Source organism: Bidens hawaiensis, unplaced genomic scaffold (assembly GCF_021521415.1).
Source record: "Bidens hawaiensis isolate Kalapana, Puna unplaced genomic scaffold, B.hawaiensis_p1.1 tig00006734_1, whole genome shotgun sequence".
NCBI classification, from domain to species: Eukaryota; Viridiplantae; Streptophyta; class Magnoliopsida; order Asterales; family Asteraceae; genus Bidens; species Bidens hawaiensis.
The window spans coordinates 568,581-592,679 of NW_027491459.1; the positions used below are offsets into that span (position 1 = coordinate 568,581).

Sequence of the window (24,099 nt, forward strand, 5' to 3'; positions counted from 1 at the left end):
TTAGCTTGATAATAACGATTTCTCCTTAAAAGGTCACACCACTTACCAATTTTTCCTTATCCAAGTTCGATTATAGAATGATGGTGTTCTATCCTTTTTACTTTTTTAAGACCAATAGATATTATAAAACAAAACGGGGACAACTAGCAAGAAGCAAGAAGTCCAAACAAACATAAAAAGTCAAAACCGAGTACAAAATGCCCTATAAGGGAAACTTAAATAAGCTAAACTTGCACCATTTCTCCCAATCAAGGCTCGAGACCTTGCCACGATTTTTCACCCACAAGAAGGAGGTGGACTTAATGTTGTTGACCACTTGGACATATAAAAAGGCACATTATTGAAAATAATGTTGTTTTCGGCTTTCCATATCATCAAACTAGTAACCGCTAAGATGGATTGCACCGCTTTACATTCCTCTTTGTTCTTTATCAAATTATCTGGGTAACCAAGCATCTCCTCCAACATGCCAAAATTGGTCCGTCTAGGTAGTTTGACCCACACATGTATAATAGACCATACCCACTTGGAGACACTAAAATTTATCATTAGATGTTGTGATGTTTCAAAAAGAGTCTCCACAAAACACACATTGTAAATCCTCCAACATAACCCCTGTTTTGGACAGCTCCCATTTAGTCGAAATGCGATCGAGTAACAACCGCCACATGAAGCAATTTATTTTCAAAGAAACCCCTTTTGTTTAGTAAGTAAAGCAATTTAACTCTTTCTATTTTACTGACACACACTTGTTCTATTCGAACCTGGGACCCGTTGAAAGAAAAGCTTTAGGCCAAACGTAGTGGGCGAGAGTTGGGGGCGAATTGGGGCGACAAAGGGCTAGAACACCGCCCCCGGGGGCGATATTTGGGCGAAAAGGGGCAGGGGCGGGGTTAGTTTGTCGCCGGGTGGAGAAGAAATTAATATTATTATATTCATATGACCGTTGTAAAACGGTCAAATATTAAAAAAATTAATTTAAATTATATATATATATATATATATATAAACGTACACCTTCTTCTCCATTTCATATCCATTTCATACACAATTCATACCCAAATTCTTCAAAAAATTTAGCAAAATGAATCCTACAAACAACCCGAACCAACCGACACTCGTGGAACTCGCCGCTACCATGAGAGAAATCGTCAAAAAACAAAAAAAGTGTGTCGAGGAACTCAACGAGGCCATGAGAGAAACCGACAAACAACACGAAAAGACTGCCCAAATGTTGGAATTGCGGGAAATGAGTGAAGAATACAAATCCCTCAAAGCGGTCGGGTTACACGAAGAGGCCGCATTATTGCAACGACAACGAATGGAAAAAATGTGCGAATATTATGGATATTAGTATTTTATTTAGTTATGTTTTTTAATATTTCTAGTTATGTATTTTTTTTAATTTTAATGCATTATTAGTTATGTTTTTTTAATTTTTTTGTATTTCTATTTAATTTTAATGCATTTTTATTTAATTATTTAAATAAATTGGTTTTTATTTGCTTAGTTTATTATAAAAAGAAAATAATAAAAAAAGAAACTGTGACCCAACTTTTAGCCCCTACACCATTACACCCCTAAAACAAATTTTCACTCCTTGCTGACTGGGCACCACGTGTCACAATTCGCCCCAATTATAGCCCCTCTACTACACATGACCTTGTAGCAAAACCTTGACCACATGTAATTACTAAATTAATGAAATAAACAAAAATAAAAAGTTGTAAGAAATTTGAGGTTGAAGTCTGACAAGCTTTGAAAGTTAAAGGGTCAAATATGTATTATAATTATTAAAAAATAGAGAAAGAAAGTTGGAAGAAGGTTTATGGAGATGAGAGAGAGGAGTTTGTTCTTCTAAGTCTTTGACCTTTTAAGTTTAACACACAGCATCTTTCTTTCTTTTTATTATTTCAAGATTCATCTTTTCATTTCAGGGTTTTACAAGCATTAGATGGCCTAATTCAGGGTTTAATGTGTCTTTGTGTGTAAGAAAGAAAGATAGAAAAAGATGCGTATAGAGAGAGAAAGATTCAATTAATTCATCCAACTAGAGTGGTGCATCTTATCATCATCATCATCAATTCTCCATACCCATATTCAACTTGATTCATTCATCACCAATCACCTTATGTATTGTTCAAAGGTAGTGTGTGTGTGTGTGTTTTCTCTTTTGAGTTGTATGCAATCAAGCATGGGTTTTTATTAATCTTTTTGATTTGGGATTTTGAATAATAAAAGTTTAGTGAAAAGGGTCTTATGGGTATTTGGTTATTTGATCAATGTGCAAGTCAGATTGGATTTTTTATTTCATTTTGTGTTCTTGATGGTGTTTTCTTGATCATATTGCAGTAAAGATTGAAGAAAAAGATTGTCAATTTGGTTTTCTTATCAGGGATTCATCAAAGATGAAAACTTGGAGCTCAAGAAACCAATTTCTTGATTCTTGAATTCAAAGTGTGTGTATTAGTGTGAAAAATGGATAATAATAATAACAACAACAAGGAAGCACCACCAACTGAGGAGCTGTTAAAGAAGATCCATGATTTAGAACAAAGCCATTCTCATCTCAAACAAGAAATTTCAAAATTAAAAATTTCGGACGAAAAGCACAAATCCGACCGGCAACGGTCTAGTTCGGTATCTCCCCGCCGCCCTCGCCGAAGAAACATGGGCGGTGTTAGTGGGGTGTTTGAAGGCGGCCCTATGGCCGCTTTCAAAATGGGTTCAACGTCTTTCCGGCATTCGTCTCCATTGAGGAGAGAAACTCGCAGCATTGATGTCAGTTACAGCAATGATGGCACCAATAACACCTCCACTGCTGGTGGCCGCGCCACTGAGGAGTATGGTGGCGCGGCCACTAGGGACAGTGGTGGTGTTTGTGGGCCATCAGCTGTGAAGCTGACGGAAACACAGTATTTGAACATATTGCAGTCAATGGGTCAATCCGTGCATATATTTGATCTGCAAGGTCAGATAATATACTGGTGAGTATTATTCGATATGACATAATCATTTTCAAAACACGCATCCAAACCCCCCTTTAAGATTGATTGTGTCAATATGGAATTTTAATTTTTGTGGGTTAATTCAATAAAATAAAATAAAAAATCGTCATTTTTAACATGTTTAATGATCAAAAGCTGTGTAAGAACTGATAGATTGTGTCGATATCTTGACTTTTGTGGGTTAATTCAAGAAAAACAAAAAAGGTTATCATTTTTATCATGTTTGATGATCAAAACTATGTAAGAACTGATAGATTGTGTCAATATGGAATCTTGACTTTTATGGGCTAATTCAAGAAACACATAAACAGTTATCATTTTTAACATGTTTGATGATCAAAACTATGGATGAACTGATAGATTTTGTCAATATGGAATCTTGATATTTGTGGATTAATTCAAGAAAATAAAGACGTTATCATTTTTAACATGCTTGATCAAACATCGTGTCAGTATGAAATCTTGATTTTTGTGGGTTAATTCAAGAAAATAAAAAAGGTAACATTTTTAACATGTTTGATGATGAAAAACTATGTAGAAACCGATAGATTGTGTCAATATGGAATCTTAATTTTTATGGGTTAATTCAAGAAAACAAAACAGGTAACGTTTTTAACATCTTTAATGATCAAAAACTATGTAGGAACCGATAGATGGTGTGAATATGGAATCATTTTTTGTGTGCTAATTCAACTATTCAAGAAAACAAAAAAAGAAACATTTTTAACATGTTTTGATGATCAAAACTTATGTAGGAACCGCATGGCTGAAAATCTTTACGGTTACACGGCTGCAGAAGCGCTCACGAAAACGCCCCTTGAGCTTTTAGTAGAACCTAATGATTACCCGTTAGCTGACGCTATATTACAACAATCATCAAAGGGTGAACACTGGTCGGGTCAGTTTCCGGTTAGGAATAAAAGAGGGGAACGGTTTGTTGTTCTTGCAACTCACACGCCATTTCGTGATGAAAACGGAAAGTTAATTGGGGTTATATGCGTATCAAGTGATACGCGCCCGTTTGCAGAAATGATGCCCGTTGGGAACATTAGTGCACCAAGAAGGATCGCTTCAGCGAAACTCGGACTTGATCCTCAACAACCTCTACAAACTGCGATTGCCTCTAAGATTTCAGATTTGGTTAGTATTATGTTGTTAATTTTGACTTGTTTACTTATGTTTGTGTATAATACTATAATCAGGCTATGTTTTGTCTATAACGGGTCAGATGGGTTAAAATAAAAAATAGATTAAAAGGAAACAACTCAAATGGGTCGGTCAAAGTTGCCGAAAGTGTATTTTTATGCATAAAGTTTCATAAACCATTTTTATGTAGACAAAGAGTGATCCAGTTTTGCTTAAAAGTGCGTTTACCAACACTGAATTCACAAGTTTGGGTTTCTAAAATGATGCGAACCTAACACAAAATTTGCAGGTTTGGGTTATTTTAGGTTGAACCCGCAAACTCGTTTAGCAAAAATAGGCTGTCTTTGTGTCAAGCCGACTGGTTCATGGGCTGACCTGTTTAATCCATATTTTATGTCATAAATTAAATTGGTTGGGTATCTCATGCCAATATTAAAACTTAAGAAGAGAAATTGACATATGATCTCAAACTTAAGTGTAATTCTTTCACTTATATTTGCATTTTTATTTGTAAAAATGTAAATTTAAAGTATTAGTATATACATAAACAATAAAAAATTCAGGTCAAACAGGTCATGGTCATGTCAACCCACGAATATCCGTGTCGTGTTCGGGTTCACATGCCTGACACGATTTTCAGGTTCGTGTTGGGTTGGCCTGCGAACGGACCTGACAATTTAGCAATTAGCACCCCTTTATATTATACATCAATGAATCTTGATTACTGAATACATAAAAAACAGGCTTCAAAAGTCAGCAACAAAGTCAAGTCAAAAATAAAAACCGGCGAGAACATCATGCATCATGATGGCAGGAGTGAAGACGGCCATAATTCCGAAAATGACCAAAACGCCCCCTACCATAATGACGGATATTCAAGCGGAGCCAGCACCCCAAGGAGTGATATTCCCCAATCACCATTTATAGCCAAACCATCAACAGATTCCGGTGATGAAAATGAATCTAAACCCGGTATCCACAAGATTCTATCCTCAAAAGCCGAAGCATGGATGGGCAAAAAGGGAATTACATGGCCATGTAAAGGGGAAAGAGAACGGGATTCAAAAACGGGTCGATTTGGTCTGCATTGGTTGCATAATGATCAAGAACATGACTCGGATCAACAAACGGGCCCATCAAAAGTAGAAAGTCAACCGTGGGAAAATATTAATAGGAACGAGGCTCCAGGTTCATGGTCTTCATTTAACGTGAATAGCACGAGCAGTGCGAGTAGTTGTGGTAGCACAAATAGTAGCACGATAAATAAAGTTGATATGGATACTGATAGTTTGGATTTCGAAATTTTGTGGGAAGATTTAGTAATTGGAGAACAAATTGGGCAAGGTATAATTTTAAACACTGAAGGGTATTTTAGTCATTTCCATGTGGTTAAATACTAAAAGCTTTTGATGTTTTTACTAGGTTCGTGTGGGACAGTATACCATGCAATGTGGTATGGCTCGGTACGTTCTTCATTAATGTTGATATTGAAGGGTATTTTAGTCATTTTACAATAGGTTCAACCATATGTCGTGGTTCTCAAATGTTTTGATTGCATATGCAGGATGTTGCGGTTAAGGTTTTCTCAAGGCAAGAATATTCAGACGATGTGATATTATCGTTCAGACAAGAGGTAGTTATAAATATTCAAATAATCATGTAAAAAGAAAATGTTGCATATTTGATGAAAATTGAGTGACTAAAAATAATACTTATTTTTCATTTGAAGGTATCTCTCATGAAACGCCTTCGACATCCCAATATTCTACTCTTCATGGGTGCGGTAACTTCCCCTCAACGCCTATGCATTGTCACCGAGTTTCTTCCTCGGTAATAAATATTTTAATGACGGGAATTTTAGTCATTTTTACAAGTTGTTAATGTGCTAAATGTAGTTATGTTATCTTATGTAGGGGAAGTTTGTTTCGGTTACTTCAAAGAAATACGACTAAATTAGATTGGAGACGTCGAGTTCATATGGCAATGGATATAGTAAGTTAAATGTTATTTTTGATCTTCTGTTTGTTTGTTTGTTAAATGTTTTCTTTAACAGATTTGTTTTGTGGGGTCCGTTTATTTGTCGTATAGGCTCGAGGCATGAACTATCTTCATCATTGTCACCCGCCCATCATTCATCGCGATCTAAAATCTTCAAATCTTCTTGTTGACAGGAATTGGAATGTGAAGGTTTGTTGTTTTATTTGATTAAATATGAACTTATAAATAATGTTTTTCTTACTTTTTATTTATTTATCGTTTTTTTGTTGCAAAAATACAGGTTGGGGATTTTGGTCTCTCGCGTCTCAAGCATGAAACATACCTTACAACAAAGACGGGGAAGGGAACGGTATTGCTTATTTACTTATGTACCCTCTTGCTTTATTTAAGTTGCCATCATTCAATGGTAATTTACTAGATTTTACAGTTTATTTATTTATTTATTTATTTTTTCGGTTTTAGCCGCAATGGATGGCTCCCGAGGTTCTTCGGAATGAACAGGCGGATGAAAAGTAAGCTCTAACCGGAAACGATCGTTTTCGTTTGACAAATGTTGAATGTGTATAAAGTTATATATTGGTAATAAACAATAATGTTGTTTTGAATATGCAGGTCTGATATATACAGCTTCGGGGTGGTATTATGGGAACTCACCACCGAGAAGATCCCTTGGGATAGTCTTAACTCAATGCAGGTGCGTGTTCTCTTCCCAAGTTTGACTTTTAAGGTCAACTTTATTTGTTTGACTTTGACCCGAAAGTCAAAATGTAACCTTCATAGGGTGGCACAATGGTAAGCATCTGAGAGGACTCGGGTTCAAATCCAGTTTTCACTGGTTGAGTGGGTCCCACTGGTCAGCACGGTATTGGTGGGCTTGTGCGTCAATGGTCAATAAATATAAAGTTTGACTTTTAAGGTCAAGTTTAGTAGTTTTTTTTAATTTGTTTGACCAAAAGGTCAACATGTAACTGTAAAGATTTACCTCTAATAGATGTCTTATGTTCGAAACCAGCTTTCACTAGTTGAATGGGTCCCACGGGTTAGTAGGGTATCGGTGGGGCCCATATGTCAATGGTCAACAAAAGTGAAGTTAATGTGTGCTTGTATTTGCAGGTAATCGGAGCCGTAGGGTTCATGAATCAACAGCTTGATATACCAAAAGACGTGGATCCGCAATGGGCTTCTCTTATCGAAAGCTGCTGTTGCAGGTTTGTATTTTTAACGTAGAAAGTTGACTATTTGACTTTAAGTCAAAGTCTTACTAATCCGTATTTTTCAGTGACCCACAATCCCGACCGACATTCCAAGAAATACTAGATAGACTTAAAGAATTGCAAAAGAAGTTCACCTTACAACTTCAGGCAGCGCGTACTGCAGCCACTACCACAACCGCAGCTACCGCTGAAAACAACAACTCAAAGGAGTTGTAGAAGATTATATAACTGTTTTTTTGTCATGAAAAGTGTTACATGTCGGTCGTGGGGCCATGTATTGGGTTGAGTTGGTTGGGTTTGTTATGCTAATGTGGCAGTGTTGTGCACAATTGTCGTCTGATATATCGGACAATATACGCCATTGTTTTGTGACCCGTAAGGAACACTTTGTATAGAGTATATGAATCACTTACATGGTATTTGAATTGTGAAAAACAAGTTTAAGTAGATTATTTAATTTACTAAAAGTAATAAAATAAAATAAAATAGAAACCTTTTTGGTTAAAAAAAAATTGTTTTGAGATTGATATGATGTTCCTTTATGGCTTTATTTATTATGTCTTGAATTGCTCACTTGATAACTATTTTGATGATTTGTCCCAGTTAGAGAAATCTAATGTGTGCTTGGTAATCTTTTGAGAACTAATATGTAATATGTAATGTTCGTATAAATGATATTTTGTACGGCAATGTACGCCATACTTGAAATTTGGTAATTAGTTAAGGATTAAAGGCTGTAAATCATATGAATAAATGTTATTCGAAGGTAGTAATCATACGTAAGTTTTATTGACGAATGAAATCTGGTAAGTAGTTCACATATGAACAATAATTTACACGTACCCCTGCAATTAGATTTGAGTGTAGACAAAAGTTCTTTGTTAAATACTCAAATATATAGGTATCGGTATAGGTACCGAGTCGGGCACTTTCGATACCAATTATGCATCCGCTTTTTGAGATTTTGGATTTGGTACGGTGCTGGTATTTTACCTATTTATTGACTTCGATATCGGTACCGTGTCAAACATTTTTGGTTCTGCTACCCACTTTTGACGATTATCAGTATCAGTATTGGTATCGAGCTTAGGGATCAGATCGGTACCGTACCGGTACCGAAAATCCCAATCTCGAAAATCATAAATTCTTGGTATTGGTACCGGTAGGAGTACAGTGCCGGGATGACACCGATATTGAAGGTAAAAAATTTGGAAAATACCGATACCGTAGGATTCCGAAACTCAAAACTTTGGTACTGATTCGGTAACGATGGTAAAATTGGTACCGGTACCGAATTTACTCATCCCTAATCAAGCTTCATCCCTACTCAAATATAACACATACATTTTTTTTACTTTTTTTATGAAAGAGATTTATGAATTACTATGATAGAAAATCACAACGTTTCTACATTTTGCAATATTTATACAATAATTTCCCCTAACCATTGAGACGTACTTACTTTTATCTGTGTTTTGACTGACTATAACGTTGCCACATGCTACACTTTTCAATGCTTCAATATAGATTTTACTCAAACGGGAGATGTGAATAGTAACGTACATGTAACCGAATCATTAACGTAGTGATGAGCAACTTCGGCATTGGTATCAATCGATACTGATACTGTCGTTACCAAATCGGCATCAAAGTTTTGAGTTTTCGGTACCGGTATGTTGCAAGCCAAACAGAAGAACTCAACCCAAAAGATTAGTCTGATAGGCGAGGGAACCCATTTGGCTTATAAACCCCACATCAGTTGCCCATACAACCGATGTGGGACAAGTCCCATACCTTACAATGGTTTCAGTCCGTAACACGGTATTTCCCAAATTTTACCTTATATACCGATACTGTCCCGGTACCGAACCAAACATTTCGATACCGATACAAAAAATTTGCGATCTTCAGTACAGAAAGGCACCGATCTCATCCCACGTGTTATCAAAAATTACCTCACACTATAGTGAATACCGGTATCATAACGAACCGAACTAATACATGGGGGCATGTTTGGCATGATTATTTTAACAAAAAAAAAAAGAAGAAGAAAAAAAACCGCACGGCGTTGGTCACCAGTAAAGAAACGCCATCCCGGTAAACTGGCAGACGAGCAAAATCCTCTCCGACTGAAAAAACATGAATAATAATCAGCAGCAAAATTAGGGTTCTTATAAACCTTCAAAAATGGATTTGATTCGTACCTTCTTCTTACCATTACTTGCAGTTGTTCTTCTACTGAAGACTTCAGAATCAGCGGCCACTCAAGCTTACAGAAGAGATCCAGGTCATCCTCAATGGCACCACAGCGCCTTTCAAGAGGTCAAAGAAACCGTTCGATCGGATGTTCGTACCATGCTCCATTCTCGCGCTCAGGTAATAACATTAACATCTTATTATTAATTCAATTGTGCTTCTAATTAATCACGATTACCGGTACTGGTTTAATAGTAGCTTACTTACATCAGATCATATATATTGCAATTAAACCTGTTATTAAAAGAAAGTGCATTATGTGATTTTATTCTATTTTTTAAAATAACTGAAATTAGTAGGCTAGGCTTAATCATTTCTCCTTACTGGTACATGAAACTTAATAACTGTGTTGTTATAGACATGAGATATAAAGTAGTTAGACGAGTCGTGTTCATGTTTGATACTTGTGTTCAAAACGCGTCGTCTCTAACCTGTTTTGCCAGCCCTAAGTTTATGCACCTAAGTTAAAATACAAATCCTGATAGTGAGGGCACTTTAACGTTTCGTATTTTGCCGTTAAGTTAAAGTAATTTTATGAAAGCACGTTTCTGAGTCCGTATTAACTATCAGTAGATTAAGAACTAAGATAGCTCTACAGTTTATTTAACTAATTTTAAATGTTAAATCTAATTCTGAGGGGATTTTGGTTACTTGTGTGATGCAATCGATGCAGGTTCCCTTTCAAGTTCCACTTGAAGTAAATGTTGTCCTCATTGGTTTCAGTGGAGATGGAGGTTATAGATACACACTAGATTCACAGAAAGTGGAAGAGTTTCTTCGAGTAGGTTTTCCGTCTCACAGGCCTTCCTGTTTAGAGACTGGTGAGCCTCTTGATATTGAGCATCACATGGTGTTCAATGCATTTCCAGTAAGAAAACTCTTTTTAAAATTCTATTATTCATTTGTTTTCTCAAAAACTGTTTTTGAGTGTCTGTAAACTTGTCATTATTATAGGCTGCACAACCAGAACTGATAGCACTTGAAAAGGCTCTGAAAGCAGCTATGGTTCCAGCTGGAACCGCTAGAGAGGTGATTGCAATCTTCAGGCTTTAACTAGTAACTTTTATGGTTGGGTAGATAATTTTGGTATTATGTTACCTTTCTTTTTGTGTTACTTTTAGGCTGATTTTGGAAGGGAAGTTCCTGCATTTGATGTGGATGCATCGGTTGTGGAGCCAGAGTTTCAGAAACTTTATTCTTACTTGTTTGACTATGAGAATATGGGATATAATGCTGATGAGGCGGACCGGCCTATGCCAACAGCAATATTTATTATGAATTTTGATAAGGTATTTTTAACAGTTTAACTAACATCCCTTGGTTTCTATAATCATCCATCGTTTAGTTAGTGACATATAGGCTTGTAAACGAACCAATCGAACACAAACGGAGCATGTTCATGTAAATTCATTTAACTGTAATCGAGCAAGGCTTTCTTGTCCGTGTCGTTCATTAAGAAAATAAACATGTTCGTGTTTGTTTATGTTCATTCATTAACAGTATAGACGAACATAACTGAACATATATGAACGAATATAACTGGACTAAAACCAGTTTTTATTTAATGCGAAGAACAATGTGCCGGGCTTAAAAAGTTATTAAAACTAAACTAAGCTGTAGTGGGGCAAAAATTTCAAATGAATATAATAACGAATGTGAACGAACGAACGGACTTAAACAAACATAAACTAACGAATATAAATGAACGTAACCTAAGGAACATCAACGAACATAAATGAACGAGCTAGACATGTGTTCGTGTTCGTTCGTTTAATAAATAAAGGAACTTCCTGCCAAACGGTTCACTGAGCGTTGGTTTCATTCACAGGCCTAGTGACATATGTTTCTTTTGTGGTTATTTGTTTTGCAGGTTAGAATGGATCCTAGGAATAAAGATATTGATCTTGATAGTTTAATGTATGCAAAACCGAATCATTTAACTGAAGAAGATATTAAACAACAAGAAGGAGGCTATATTTATCGATACCATTATAATGGAGGCGGAGCATCTCAAGTATGGCTTGGATCGGGCAGGTACATCATATATGTCACTAATTATCTTGATTAGGTGTATTACTACTTGTACTTGTTAAAATTTTAAAATATAAATTGACTTTAAATGGTGGCAGGTTTGTTGTAATTGATATCTCAGCGGGGCCGTGCACATATGGAAAGATTGAAACCGAAGAAGGAAGTGTTAGTTCCAAAACCCTTCCACGGTTGCGAAACGCAATGTCTGTTAAAAGCTTGATTTCTGCTAATGATCATTCTACCACGCATGACAACTTTATTGGTCAACTTGCTGCTTTGATTGGCATTACAGTTCAACATGTTATTGCTCCAGATGTCAGGCATGATTAAGATTTGTACAGCTTGTAGTTTTTAATATGAGTTTGTTTCATTTGTTATTAATATCTTGCAATTGTGTATGGTGGATGCAGCTTTGAAACTGTAGATCTTGCAACACGGTTGCTTATTCCAATAATTGTGCTACAAAATCATAACCGTTATAATATCATGGAAAAAGGCCAGAACTACAGTATAGATATCGAAGTCATTGAGTCCGAGGTGACTTTTCTTCTAAAAGGTTTATTTCTTTTTATTTGGTGGCAATATCGTCTTTTTCCAATATATAATATTTCACCTTCATGTTTTCAGGTTAAGAAGATGGTACACAAAGGAGAAGATGTGGTGATTGTTGGCGGTTCACATTCTTTACATCTTCATGAAAAACTAGCAATCGCGGTTTCAAAAGCTATGCGCGGTCATTCACTCCAAGAAACAAAAAAAGACGGACGTTTTCACGTGCATACAAAGACATATCTTGAAAAACTAGCAATCGCGGTTTCAAAAGCTATGCGCGGTCATTCACTCCAAGAAACAAAAAAAGACGGACGTTTTCACGTGCATACAAAGACATATCTTGAAAAACTAGCAATCGCGGTTTCAAAAGCTATGCGCGGTCCTTCACTCCAAGAAACAAAAAAAGACGGACGTTTTCACGTGCATACAAAGACATATCTTGATGGTGCAATCCTTAAAGAGGTAAGAATTAGGCCTGTAAACGAACCTAAAAAATACGAAAAGGGTTTGTTCATCTTCGTTCGTTTAACTTAACCGAACAAATGAACGACCATGAACACATAAATGAACGGTTTTTATTGTTCGTGTTCTTTGATGACTTTATGTTCGATCGTTAATACTGTAAACGGACAGTTTACGACCATAAACAAACACATACGAACATAACCAAACATAAATGAACGAAATAAACAAATACCAGTTTAAAGTAAATGTGAATATCCAAATTAAAGTCTAATAGACCATCATCATTACTCCAACATTTTAAAAGTAAACAAAGGGTTTCAAAATATGAAAAATATCGCAAATTGATATTAATAATACTTAAATTTGAATGAATGTTTAAACAAACAAACATAAAAACACTTTTAAACGGATGTAAATGAAAGAATAGATATAAAGGGACATCAATAAACGAACTTAAATGAACATAAATGATTGGTTGATCATATATATTTTACATTATAATTTCTTATAATACAAACACGTATTTATAATATAGGAAATGGAACGATCGGCTGACGTACTAGCCGCTGGTTTACTCGAGGTCTCCCATCCATCCCTTTCTGATAAATATTTTATCCGTCAGGTTAGTCTAACTTTATCATAAGTTTATTATTATTTTGATGCCACACTTATAAACAGGCATTATATCTATATTTCATAGCATTGGATGGATGCATCAGATGATGTGAGTGATTCAATTCTAAAGCGTAAACCTATTTGGGGTACTAACGTTAAATCCCGAAAGAAGAAAAGTAAAACCATGCAAAAGAAACAAGGGGACCTACATCGTACCTATGGAACACGAGTGGTTCCTGTGTAAGTAATTTAGGTACATGTTGAATTGAATCTTTAGAAGGATAAACAAAGATAAGTTAGAAAACTCTCTTTTTTTGCAGCTTTGTTCTGTCATTAGCTGATGTGGACCCACACCTTATGATGGATGATGAAAGCCTTTTGTGGACAAGTAACGATGTTGTTATTGTACTTCAACATCAAAGTGAGAAGATACCTTTAAGGTTGGGATATATTATATAATTATATATTGTAACGAATATTATTTTATGTATTTACTGATTTGGCTTTTGTTGTTTAGTTATGTCTCGGAAACCGAGAGAAGGCATGTTTTTCCATCACAAGCGCAACGCCATATAGTGGCAGGATTGGCTTCGGTTGTCGGTGGATTAAGTGCACCTTATGAAAAGGCTTCTCATATTCATGAGAGACCGGTTGTCAATTGGCTATGGGCTGCTGGATTTCATCCGTTTGGACCATTCTCTAACATTTCTCGGGTCAGTCAACTGCTTCAGGATGTTGCATTGGTAAGACATATATTCTTCCTTTTTAACCCGTCGGCTGTTTTGCCTTTAATGATTATCACAACTATAGGATTTACTAATTTCTGTGACTAGGCATGTAAATGAACCGAACGAAGACGACTGGGGCATGTTCGTTCATTTAACTTTAACCGAACAAACGATCGAAACGAACGCGTGTCCATGCTCGGTTATGTTCCGTTTATTAGTAATATAAATGAACGGTACACGAATTTAAACGAATGAACACGATTGAGCTAAAACAATTAAAAGAAAATGTAAAAAATAATGTTTTAGACCTAAAAAGTTATTATAACTAGATTAAATTGTAACGAGCCTAAAGACTTCAAATTTGTTGGGGTGATTTGATTTCAACAGAGAAACACTATATATGCGCGTGTGGATTCTGCTCTTCACAGGATCCGAGAGACATCAGAGGTAAAACATGGTCTATTTTTGTTCTTATCATTATTACCATCATCGTCATCGTTGTCATTATTATTATTTTATTTTATGATCTTTAATAGTCGGTCCAAGCTTTTGCGGGAGAGTATTTGAAAACGCCTCTCGGTGAACCCGTGAAGGGCAAGAAGAATAAAACAACCACCGAGTTATGGATAGAAAAGTTTTACAAAAAAGAGAGAAACTTGCCTGAGCCTTTTCCTCATGAACTAGTTGAAAGGCTTGAAACTTATTTGGATGTAAGTTTTTTAATGTTTATACATGTTTATGTCTTATATCTCACTAAATAACATGTCTTTTGTTGAATAAATAACAGGGTCTTGCAGAACAACTTGTGGATTTATCTTCTCTTCTTTATGATCATCGTCTACAAGATGCAAATGCAAACAGCACCGAAATTCTTCAAAGTTCCATTTTAACACAACAGTAAGTTATGTTTATGTGATTATGTGATTCTAAATATATTATGTTTGTTTATAATGGTGTTTGTGAATGCAGGTATGTGGAACATGTTTTGGAGATTGAAAAGGAAAAAATGAAATGCTGTGAAATAAAGTTCAAGTCCCCAAAACAAACATCACAAAGTTTTATATATGCTGGGATTCTGATAGCAGGTGTCTTTGTTTATTTTCTTGTCATTTTCTTTTCATCTCCTGTTAGGTAGGTGATTGTTGAATCGCAGCTTTGATTAACGGTCACAGAAGAAAGAAAACACATTTAATACAATTATGTTAGGACATTACAAGATAACAGAGATACTTTTGTTGCTTCTGAAATTTTAGTGTTTCTGTTTAATACAATTGTGGTAGGATACAAGAAGAAAACAAAATCTATATTGAGATTGCAGATGTTGGTAAGTCTTGAATTGTTTATGACAATAGACAGGAGAAAATTAGGAAACAATTTGCCATATGGTCGCGTGACATTCGACAATCTACTTACTACTATTTCAGTTGCTTTACTAGTTTTCTCATGTGAAAATCTGATAATACAAAAATAGCGACTTGAGTCAATAACTTTTCTTTTTTTAATCTAAAGACAAAGGCCAGGGCACCCGGGATCATCTTGTTAAATGGATCAATCTTCAGTTTGAAGAACAAACGTAGTGACCCGGCTTACCCACCCAGAAAGAAACAATTGCCACGTTCCTATATTGTCTAATTGCAGCATCTAATAAATAAATAAATAATAAACTTTAGTCGTGTTTCTGCTGCCACCAACAATTAGTGGAGAGAACATGACCAACAAAAACATCTTAAATTAAATAATATGCTTGCTACACATTTTAAAGATTCCAGCTACTTTATGTTAAACATGTCAATTCAAACGTGTGTTACTGTGTTATGTTTAGAATATTTGAACCGAGTTATGAAAAGCAAAAGCAATTTTGATGTAAGGCCCCGAACCCGGTAGCCTTACTTTAGCGTCGGATTTACTCATAAACACGGTTCTTCAAATCAGAGTTTATTAAAACTTTTCGCGGAATATAAAACATCAATCATTTGTTACAAAACATTAAATCTTTTCTTTGATACCATAACACAAAACTTTATATTTAAAACATCTTTACTTCTTCCTTCAGATGCCAGCCGTTCAATCCATGCCGTGTGTCATTCTCATGCTAACTCTATAATCAGCTCACCTGCGTGCATACTAAAAGTCAACTTCGCTGAGTGAGTTCTAGTTAATCGAACGCCATACAATACATACACATACATACATATCCGTAGATACATATCCATACTTCACTGGTTACCCTTCTGTTCTACATACAATTTATTCCCATATATTTCTTCCCGTATCCGAAGACACATATTACTACCTTAACCTCGTATAAATATCCATAGGAGGATCATCACGTAATATCTATTAAAAGAACCATTACCATTACCATACTATATATAATTTCCATAGGAGGAACACTCTGTATACTTTCCATAGAAGGAACACTTTACTATCCATAGAAGGAATACTATACTTTCCATAGAAGGAACACTATCTATAAGTTATTATTTAATATCCATGTAAGGAGCTAATCACTTCCCTTGACGATACGTGCAATATCCGAAGATCGTTCACGTACCGACAAGCTTTCATTCATAATGTTCATACATCATCCTTACCTTACATACAATATTAATATCTTTATTTATATCCTGAGTTCTAGATAATCACATAATCATACTATTCACATAACATTATATTCTTTCATTCCTACTTTCATACTTTCATATTTTCATACCTTCTTACTTTCTTACTTTCTTTTGTATTAACTTACCTTCATATCTTACGTTATAAAGAGCATTACGCCCTACATTCCTCGAGTATTATTAGGGCTCGGTACCTTTTCCGTAACCATACAACCATACATTATCATTTCTTTCTTTCATTATCTCTATCACGTTTATACACATAAACATACATAACATACTTACCTTATACATAGCATTACAACCTGACAGTACGTGCGATATCCGAAGATCGTTCACGTACCGTCAAGCAATCAATCGTATCTATCACGTATATCATACACGGCATACACTTACCATTTAAGGTAAGTGTATTAACTATCACATTGAGTATGCACACAGCCCCGAAAACATAACAAGGAATGGGGCTAGAAACTCACCTGAACTCTGCTTCTTCCTCTGGTAGCTGTAAATCCCTTCTTTAACTGAGCTCGGCTGACTGTACAAGTTACACGTATCAATACTTGCCTGATCTAATCTGGTGGCCTAGTATTAGCTTACTTTAACTTATCGCTTTTAATTTATTTTCTAATCGAACTTGGCTTTAGGTGAAGTTAAACCTCAGGCGAACTTGGCTTTAGGCGAAGTTAAACCTCAGGCGAACTTGGCTTTAGGCGAAGTTAAACCTCAGGCGAACTTGGCTTTAGGCGAAGTTAAAGCTCAGGCGGACTTGGCTTTAGGCGAAGTTAAACCTCAGGCGAACTTGGCTTTACAGCGAAGTTGTCATCAGGCGAACTTGGCTTCAGGCGAAGTTGTCATCAGGCGAACTTGGCTTCAGGCGAAGTTGTCATCAGGCGAACTTGGCCTCAGGCGAAGTTACCAGTTAGGCGAACTTAACTTTACAGCGAAGTTGCCATCAGGCGAACTTAGCTTGCAGGCGAAGTTCATCAGGCGAACTTAGCTTGCAAGCGAAGTTCATCGCTTTGAAGGCGAAGTTGCCCAGATGCAGGCGAAGTTGCCCAGACAGCCGCTGTTCGGTTTCTTTCCAGCATTTTGAGCTATTTTAACACCCTTTCTATGGTTCAATATCACCCACTACGCTTCCCGACCATTTTCGGTCGCTTATACACTAAAAAGCTTGGATCTTTAAACTTCAAAGATCAAGAATCATACCTTTTTGAGCTTGTTTGGGTCTTGTTTACTCGTTATCACAACTAATCTCTCTCTCTCTCCCTCGGATCTGCCGCCTTTCTCTCTTCCGGCCGCCGGCGAAGTTAGTGATGTATGTGTGTGTTTTTGGAGTGTTAGGGAGTTTGGTGAAAATGAAAGATATTTTGGGTTTAGGGGCTATTTATATCCCTGAAATCCCATGGACCTAAGGCCCATTCTCATTTAACCCATCTCTATTAATCCAAGTCCCTAACCCACATCCATTACCCAACACTAGCCCGACCCATACCAACTCCTATTCTATTTATTTATTTCCTGACAACCCGAGTAAACTTTCCCTCTATTAGTAAGTAATATAATTAATATCACTTTGAAATTTCGGGATGTTACAAGTCTTTCCTCCTTAAAGAGGTTTCGTCCCCGAAACCTAACTTATTCCCTATAACAGGAAAACTTCTTATATTTACACGCTTTATTGAATCGCCTTCGTTTTCTGAGTTACCCTTCTTACTTCCGACTTTGCAGTCATCGAATGGTGGTCATGTGTATTAGCTATTTAAGGTAGCTTGTCCATGAGGCCCTCAATGTACCAAGTCTCGTTTCGATCTTCAAGAGGCTTTGTCTTATATCATATTAATGCTAAAGCCTAAGTCGACACTCTATCACAACACAACAATTTATCATGACTAACATGCATTCAGACAATTCGTACCATAATTAATAAACACCAGTCTAAACTTCAACATAAAACAACACGCATCGAGTCATCAATAAGTTACACATAGATTTAATACTTATGGCTAGCATCTAGCCTTCTTGAATGGCTTCTCTAAGCATACGGAGGAATCTGTTAAACCTCAAGCACTCTTCTCTCCTTCATGTCCTCCCTTTGGCTTCTTGCAATCCCTTGCTAGGTGCCCACGTCCTCCACAGTTGTGAAACCTATGGTAATCATTACATTCCTAAGAGGAATGTCCTGCTCTTCCACACCTGTAGCAAACACCTAATCCCATTCTGCACTCTCCGGAGTGTCTCTTCCCACATTTTTCACAAGCAGTGAACCCCTTCTGCCTTGCCTTCTTCTTGCGTGGATCCACCTCATTGGCTTCCTCTGGTTCTGGGGTTGGGTTCCTTTTCTTCGGTTCCATCTTCTTCTCTTCACAGCTGGCAAGGTCCTCATAAATCATCTCGGCCAATTCCACGGCCGAGTCAAATGTTGCGGGCTTACTAGACTTAACCAAAGTGCGAACATTCCGTGGAAGTCCCCTTACGTAACACTTGATCCTTTTAGCTTCGGTGTTCACCATGTCAGGTACCAACCTAGACATGCGGTTGAATTCAGTAGTATACTCCCGTTGTGTCATCTCTCCCGCTTTCAAGTTCAGAAACTTCATCTCCACTCTTTCAACTTCTGTATCAGCACAGAACCTCTTCATCACCATGTCCTTTAGGTCATTCCATCTCATCGCCTTGATCTCTTCACGGGTCTTCCTCTGCTCCACACTCTCCCACCAATACATAGCCTCATCTTCAAATGATTGGGTGGCATAACCGACAGCTTGGTCAGGACGGCACTCGCTAATGCGGATAATTTTATCCATGGCGGTTATCCATTTTAGAGTAGCGATTGCGTCTCCCAACCCAGTCAGCTTTGGCGGGTCGCATCTTTTGAAGGACTTATAGTTGCACCCACCTTGGCCTCTTCTCCTGTCATCGACTTTCACAGACTTATCCTCACTCGAGGCCCCTCTTTCTCCTTCCCCATCCTTCCTACCATCACCACCCGCCCCTTCAGCAGTTCGTTCACGGCTTCCAGCAGATCCTTCGGGATTCAGGTTCTTCACAGCAGCAACTACAGCTTGAACAATGGCTGCTTGAACTGCAGGGCTAAGTTGAACTTCTTCGTTGTTGTTCTGGTCTCCTCCAGCGGCGCTTCCTTCATCTTCGGTGTGGGAAGCTTCTTCTACCGAGGGTTGCGGACAAGACGAGGCCTGCCACGACGCCCAGTGCGACCCCCAGTTCCCACAAATTCTCCAGCTCCAGCCATCAGTATTCTTAAAGGGACAACACAAACATCATCACTCAAGGAACTATTTAGTACAAGGATAGCAAGGCTAACAGGTAATAACAGTGGCCAGCTGTGACTAGCTGATCACGTTGCTTTCCGTGTCCTATACACTTCCCTTTATGAGTCTATTTGTGCTGGTTCTACTTAAGCAGTTAGTCAAATCAAACAATCAATTACTTCTATCCTTATCGTTCACATATCTTTCCTTTCTCATTAACATATATAATTTAATCATACACTTTACCTTTACTGATCTTGCTTGAGCGACACATGGCATTCTTGAACTGGCATCTTCTTTCTTTTTCTTACGTAAATCCCATTCTCTGTTCGAGTCTAAGCATGTAGGATGCTTAAATCTCTCGAACTTATGCTCTGATACCAACTTGTAAGGCCCCGAACCCGGTAGCCTTACTTTAGCGTCGGATTTACTCATAAACACGGTTCTTCAAATCAGAGTTTATTAAAACTTTTCGCGGAATATAAAACATCAATCATTTGTTACAAAACATTAAATCTTTTCTTTGATACCATAACACAAAACTTTATATTTAAAACATCTTTACTTCTTCCTTCAGATTCCAGCCGTTCAATCCATGCCGTGTGTCATTCTCATGCTAACTCTATAATCAGCTCAACTGCGTGCATACTAAAAGTCAGCTACGCTGAGTGAGTTCTAGTTAATCGAACGCCATACAATACATACACATACATACATATCCGTAGATACATATCCATACTTCACTGGTTACCCTTCTGTTCTACATACAATTTATTCCCATATATTTCTTCCCGTATCCGAAGACACATATTACTACCTTAACCTCGTATAAATATCCATAGGAGGATCATCACGTAATATCTATTAAAAGAACCATTACCATTACCATACTATATATAATTTCCATAGGAGGAACACTCTGTATACTTTCCATAGAAGGAACACTTTACTATCCATAGAAGGAACACTATACTTTCCATAGAAGGAACACTATACTTTCCATAGAAGGAACACTATCTATAAGTTATTATTTAATATCCATGTAAGGAGCTAATCACTTCCCTTGACGATACGTGCAATATCCGAAGATCGTTCACGTACCGACAAGCTTTCATTCATAATGTTCATACATCATCCTTACCTTACATACAATATTAATATCTTTATTTATATCCTGAGTTCTAGATAATCACATAATCATACTATTCACATAACATTATATTCTTTCATTCCTACTTTCATACTTTCATATTTTCATACCTTCTTACTTTCTTACTTTCTTTTGTATTAACTTACCTTCATATCTTACGTTATAAAGAGCATTACGCCCTACATTCCTCGAGTATTATTAGGGCTCGGTACCCTTTCCGTAACCATACAACCATACATTATCATTTCTTTCTTTCATTATCTCTATCACGTTTATACACATAAACATACATAACATACTTACCTTATACATAGCATTACAACCTGACAGTACGTGCAATATCCGAAGATCGTTCACGTACCGTCAAGCAATCAATCGTATCTATCACGTATATCATACACGGCATACACTTACCATTTAAGGTAAGTGTATTAACTATCACATTGAGTATGCACACAGCCCCGAAAACATAACAAGGAATGGGGCTAGAAACTCACCTGAACTCTGCTTCTTCCTCTGGTAGCTGTAAATCCCTTCTTTAACTGAGCTCGGCTGACTGTACAAGTTACACGTATCAATACTTGCCTGATCTAATCTGGTGGCCTAGTATTAGCTTACTTTAACTTATCGCTTTTAATTTATTTTCTAATCGAACTTGGCTTTAGGCGAAGTTAAACCTCAGGCGAACTTGGCTTATGGCGAAGTTAAACCTCAGGCGAACTTGGCTTTAGGCGAAGTTAAACCTCAGGCGGACTTGGCTTTAGGCGAAGTTAAACCTCAGGCGGACTTGGCTTTAGGCGAAGTTAAACCTCAGGCGAACTTGGCTTTACAGTGAAGTTGTCATCAGGCGAACTTGGCTTCAGGCGAAGTTGTCATCAGGCGAACTTGGCCTCAGGCGAAGTTACCAGTTAGGCGAACTTAACTTTACAGCGAAGTTGCCATCAGGCGAACTTAGCTTGCAGGCGAAGTTCATCAGGCGAACTTAGCTTGCAGGCGAAGTTCATCGCTTTGAAGGCGAAGTTGCCCAGATGCAGGCAAAGTTGCCCAGACAGCCGCTGTTCGGTTTCTTTCCAGCATTTTAAGCTATTTTAACACCCTTTCTATGCTTCAATATCACCCACTACGCTTCCCGACCATTTTCGGTCGCTTATACACTAAAAAGCTTGGATCTTTAAACTTCAAAGATCAAGAATCATACCTTTTTGAGCTTGTTTGGGTCTTGTTTACTCGTTATCACAACTAATCTCTCTCTCTCTCTCCCTCGGATCTGCCGCCTTTCTCTTTTCCGGCCGCCGGCGAAGTTGGTGATGTATGTGTGTGTTTTTGGAGTGTTAGGGAGTTTGGTGAAAATGAAAGATATTTTGGGTTTAGGGGCTATTTATATCCCTGAAATCCCATGGACCTAAGGCCCATTCTCATTTAACCCATCTCTATTAATCCAAGTCCCTAACCCACATCCATTACCTGTGACAATCGTCAATTTCAGGTTAACCCCGTTAACTCAACTCCGTCAATTCAAACTTTAAGATCGTTGAATCTATAACGCACACTTCATTACATTTAAACTAGGGTTTAAATGACGCTTAACACTTACTACATGTGTAGTCTTTCGGGATTTGCACCGAAACGCAAACGAGTTGACGCAAACGATTGATAAACAAATGACAAACGTCAAAACAATAATTATGTGTTAATTATGTGTTAGATATATGTGTGTTACTTGATTGTTATGTGGAATGTTAAACAAGAAACAGGAACCAACTATTTAGGCTAGAGATGTAACATTTGGAAGTTTAGGGACTAGAATGTAACTTGTATATCTATAAATATATCATTATCACAAACCCTAACTCCTCTCCTTCCCCTCACAAAAACCGACGGCAGCTAGACCCCCCCCCCCCCCCGTGCGATCGGCTCACAAACACACACCAAACACTTGGTTTTAATCTTGGGTTTTCACAATTGAAGCATCCTACACCCGTTTCTAATCATCTCCTACCTTCCTCTTGCTTGTATTGGTGTTTTGAAGAACGCTAGAGAGTTTCTACGACGCGCATCACTTGGTGATCTATATCGGGATATTCTTCGCAAACAGTGAGTTTCACTTACCCCGCTCTTTGAACTGTTTTCAAACGTTTTTCACTTGGGGGAGATAACATACTCCGATAAACGCATTTTCTGAGATAAACGCATATTTAAGATTTTGTTATAAATTATATATCACTTGTAAAGGCTAAGCGGCAAACGTAACATTTGAAGTCCCACACATCGGACCGGTTAATATTTGGAATAGCGAGTCACTGTTGAGTAGTACTACTGGGTTTGACAAACCCCACCCGACGTTAAGCTCAACTGGAGGTTGAGTGGGTGTAATTTTGGCTAACACTTACCATGGTCTGGATTGACCTGGTGACGGGCACTTGATAAACAGTCAGCTTCGGTCGCGAACCACTTAGCGATACTTGTTGTATTGATTAGCTACCTATCGATATATAATTTGACATAACACTATCTGGTAATGCAAAACACTTAAACGTCGTAACGAGGTTACGCAACACTTAAACGTCGTAACGAGGTTACGCAACACTTAAACGTCGTAACGGGGTTACGCAACACTGAAACGCCGTAACGAGGTTACGCAAAACGCTAAACGATTTATCTTATTTAACTTGTGAACTCACCAACCTTGTGTTGACACTTTTAGTATGTTATTCTCAGGTAGCCGAGGCGGGCGCGCGGTTTAGGAGCATGCATTAATTGAAAACATCTTTATTCTGCAAACTTAATTTTAACAGTTACATTTGGTTTTAAGTCGTCCTGCGTGACGCAACTTTTGAATTAAGGTTTTACGCTTCCGCACTTACTTACATTTAAACGTTTTTCTTTGGTTTGATTATAACTAATGATTCCGATCCTGCCAGTTCACACCCTCTGACAGTAAAACTCCGTTAGTGGATTTTGAGGGTGTGACAGATTGGTATCAGAGCCATTGGTTATAGCGAACTAGAAGCTGCATGCATACTAGACTATAACCGCGACG

The 24,099-nt window shown here is 37.4% G+C and overlaps 2 protein-coding genes across 3 annotated transcripts; both read left to right on the top strand.

Annotated features, from left to right (window-relative positions):
- Window positions 1–1,838: 1,838 nt before the first annotated feature.
- On the top strand, window positions 1,839–7,598 carry LOC143633455 (uncharacterized). 2 transcript variants are annotated; one of them, XM_077101765.1, is made up of 14 exons: window positions 1,839–2,146; window positions 2,353–2,987; window positions 3,764–4,148; window positions 4,898–5,498; window positions 5,577–5,617; window positions 5,719–5,787; window positions 5,884–5,984; window positions 6,068–6,146; window positions 6,243–6,341; window positions 6,433–6,501; window positions 6,615–6,664; window positions 6,765–6,846; window positions 7,266–7,360; window positions 7,432–7,598. In XM_077101765.1, the coding sequence occupies exons 2-14, from the start codon at window positions 2,479–2,481 to the stop codon at window positions 7,580–7,582; spliced, it is 2,331 nt and encodes a 776-aa protein (XP_076957880.1). In that variant the 5' UTR covers window positions 1,839–2,146; window positions 2,353–2,478; the 3' UTR covers window positions 7,583–7,598. The 2 variants fall into 2 exon arrangements, with proteins under 2 accessions (XP_076957880.1, XP_076957879.1); XM_077101764.1 differs by lacking the exon at window positions 1,839–2,146 and having other exon boundaries at window positions 2,197–2,987.
- A 1,929-nt stretch (window positions 7,599–9,527) lies between these two features.
- LOC143633456 (uncharacterized) lies at window positions 9,528–15,243 on the top strand. Its single transcript, XM_077101766.1, has 17 exons — window positions 9,528–9,742; window positions 10,296–10,490; window positions 10,577–10,651; window positions 10,744–10,911; window positions 11,493–11,656; window positions 11,752–11,973; window positions 12,064–12,190; window positions 12,281–12,441; window positions 12,640–12,667; window positions 13,206–13,292; window positions 13,371–13,525; window positions 13,606–13,725; window positions 13,803–14,028; window positions 14,401–14,460; window positions 14,550–14,723; window positions 14,801–14,910; window positions 14,983–15,243. Exons 1-17 carry the CDS (start codon window positions 9,554–9,556, stop codon window positions 15,146–15,148), a joined length of 2,427 nt encoding a protein of 808 aa, XP_076957881.1. The 5' UTR covers window positions 9,528–9,553; the 3' UTR covers window positions 15,149–15,243.
- Window positions 15,244–24,099: the final 8,856 nt, after the last annotated feature.

What these genes read in the sequence shown, in the direction of transcription:
- LOC143633455 (XM_077101765.1), top strand. Translation starts at nt 2,479, where the DNA reads ATGGATAATAATAATAACAACAACAAGGAAGCACCACCAACTGAGGAG. An exon ending in TGGAGAACAAATTGGGCAAG is followed by an intron (nt 5,499 to 5,576) that starts GTATAATTTTAA and finishes TGTTTTTACTAG; the next exon opens with GTTCGTGTGGGACAGTATAC. An exon ending in TATTATCGTTCAGACAAGAG is followed by an intron (nt 5,788 to 5,883) that starts GTAGTTATAAAT and finishes TTTCATTTGAAG; the next exon opens with GTATCTCTCATGAAACGCCT.
- LOC143633456 (XM_077101766.1), top strand. Translation starts at nt 9,554, where the DNA reads ATGGATTTGATTCGTACCTTCTTCTTACCATTACTTGCAGTTGTTCTT. An exon ending in ATAAATATTTTATCCGTCAG is followed by an intron (nt 13,293 to 13,370) that starts GTTAGTCTAACT and finishes TATATTTCATAG; the next exon opens with CATTGGATGGATGCATCAGA. An exon ending in GGCTTGAAACTTATTTGGAT is followed by an intron (nt 14,724 to 14,800) that starts GTAAGTTTTTTA and finishes AATAAATAACAG; the next exon opens with GGTCTTGCAGAACAACTTGT.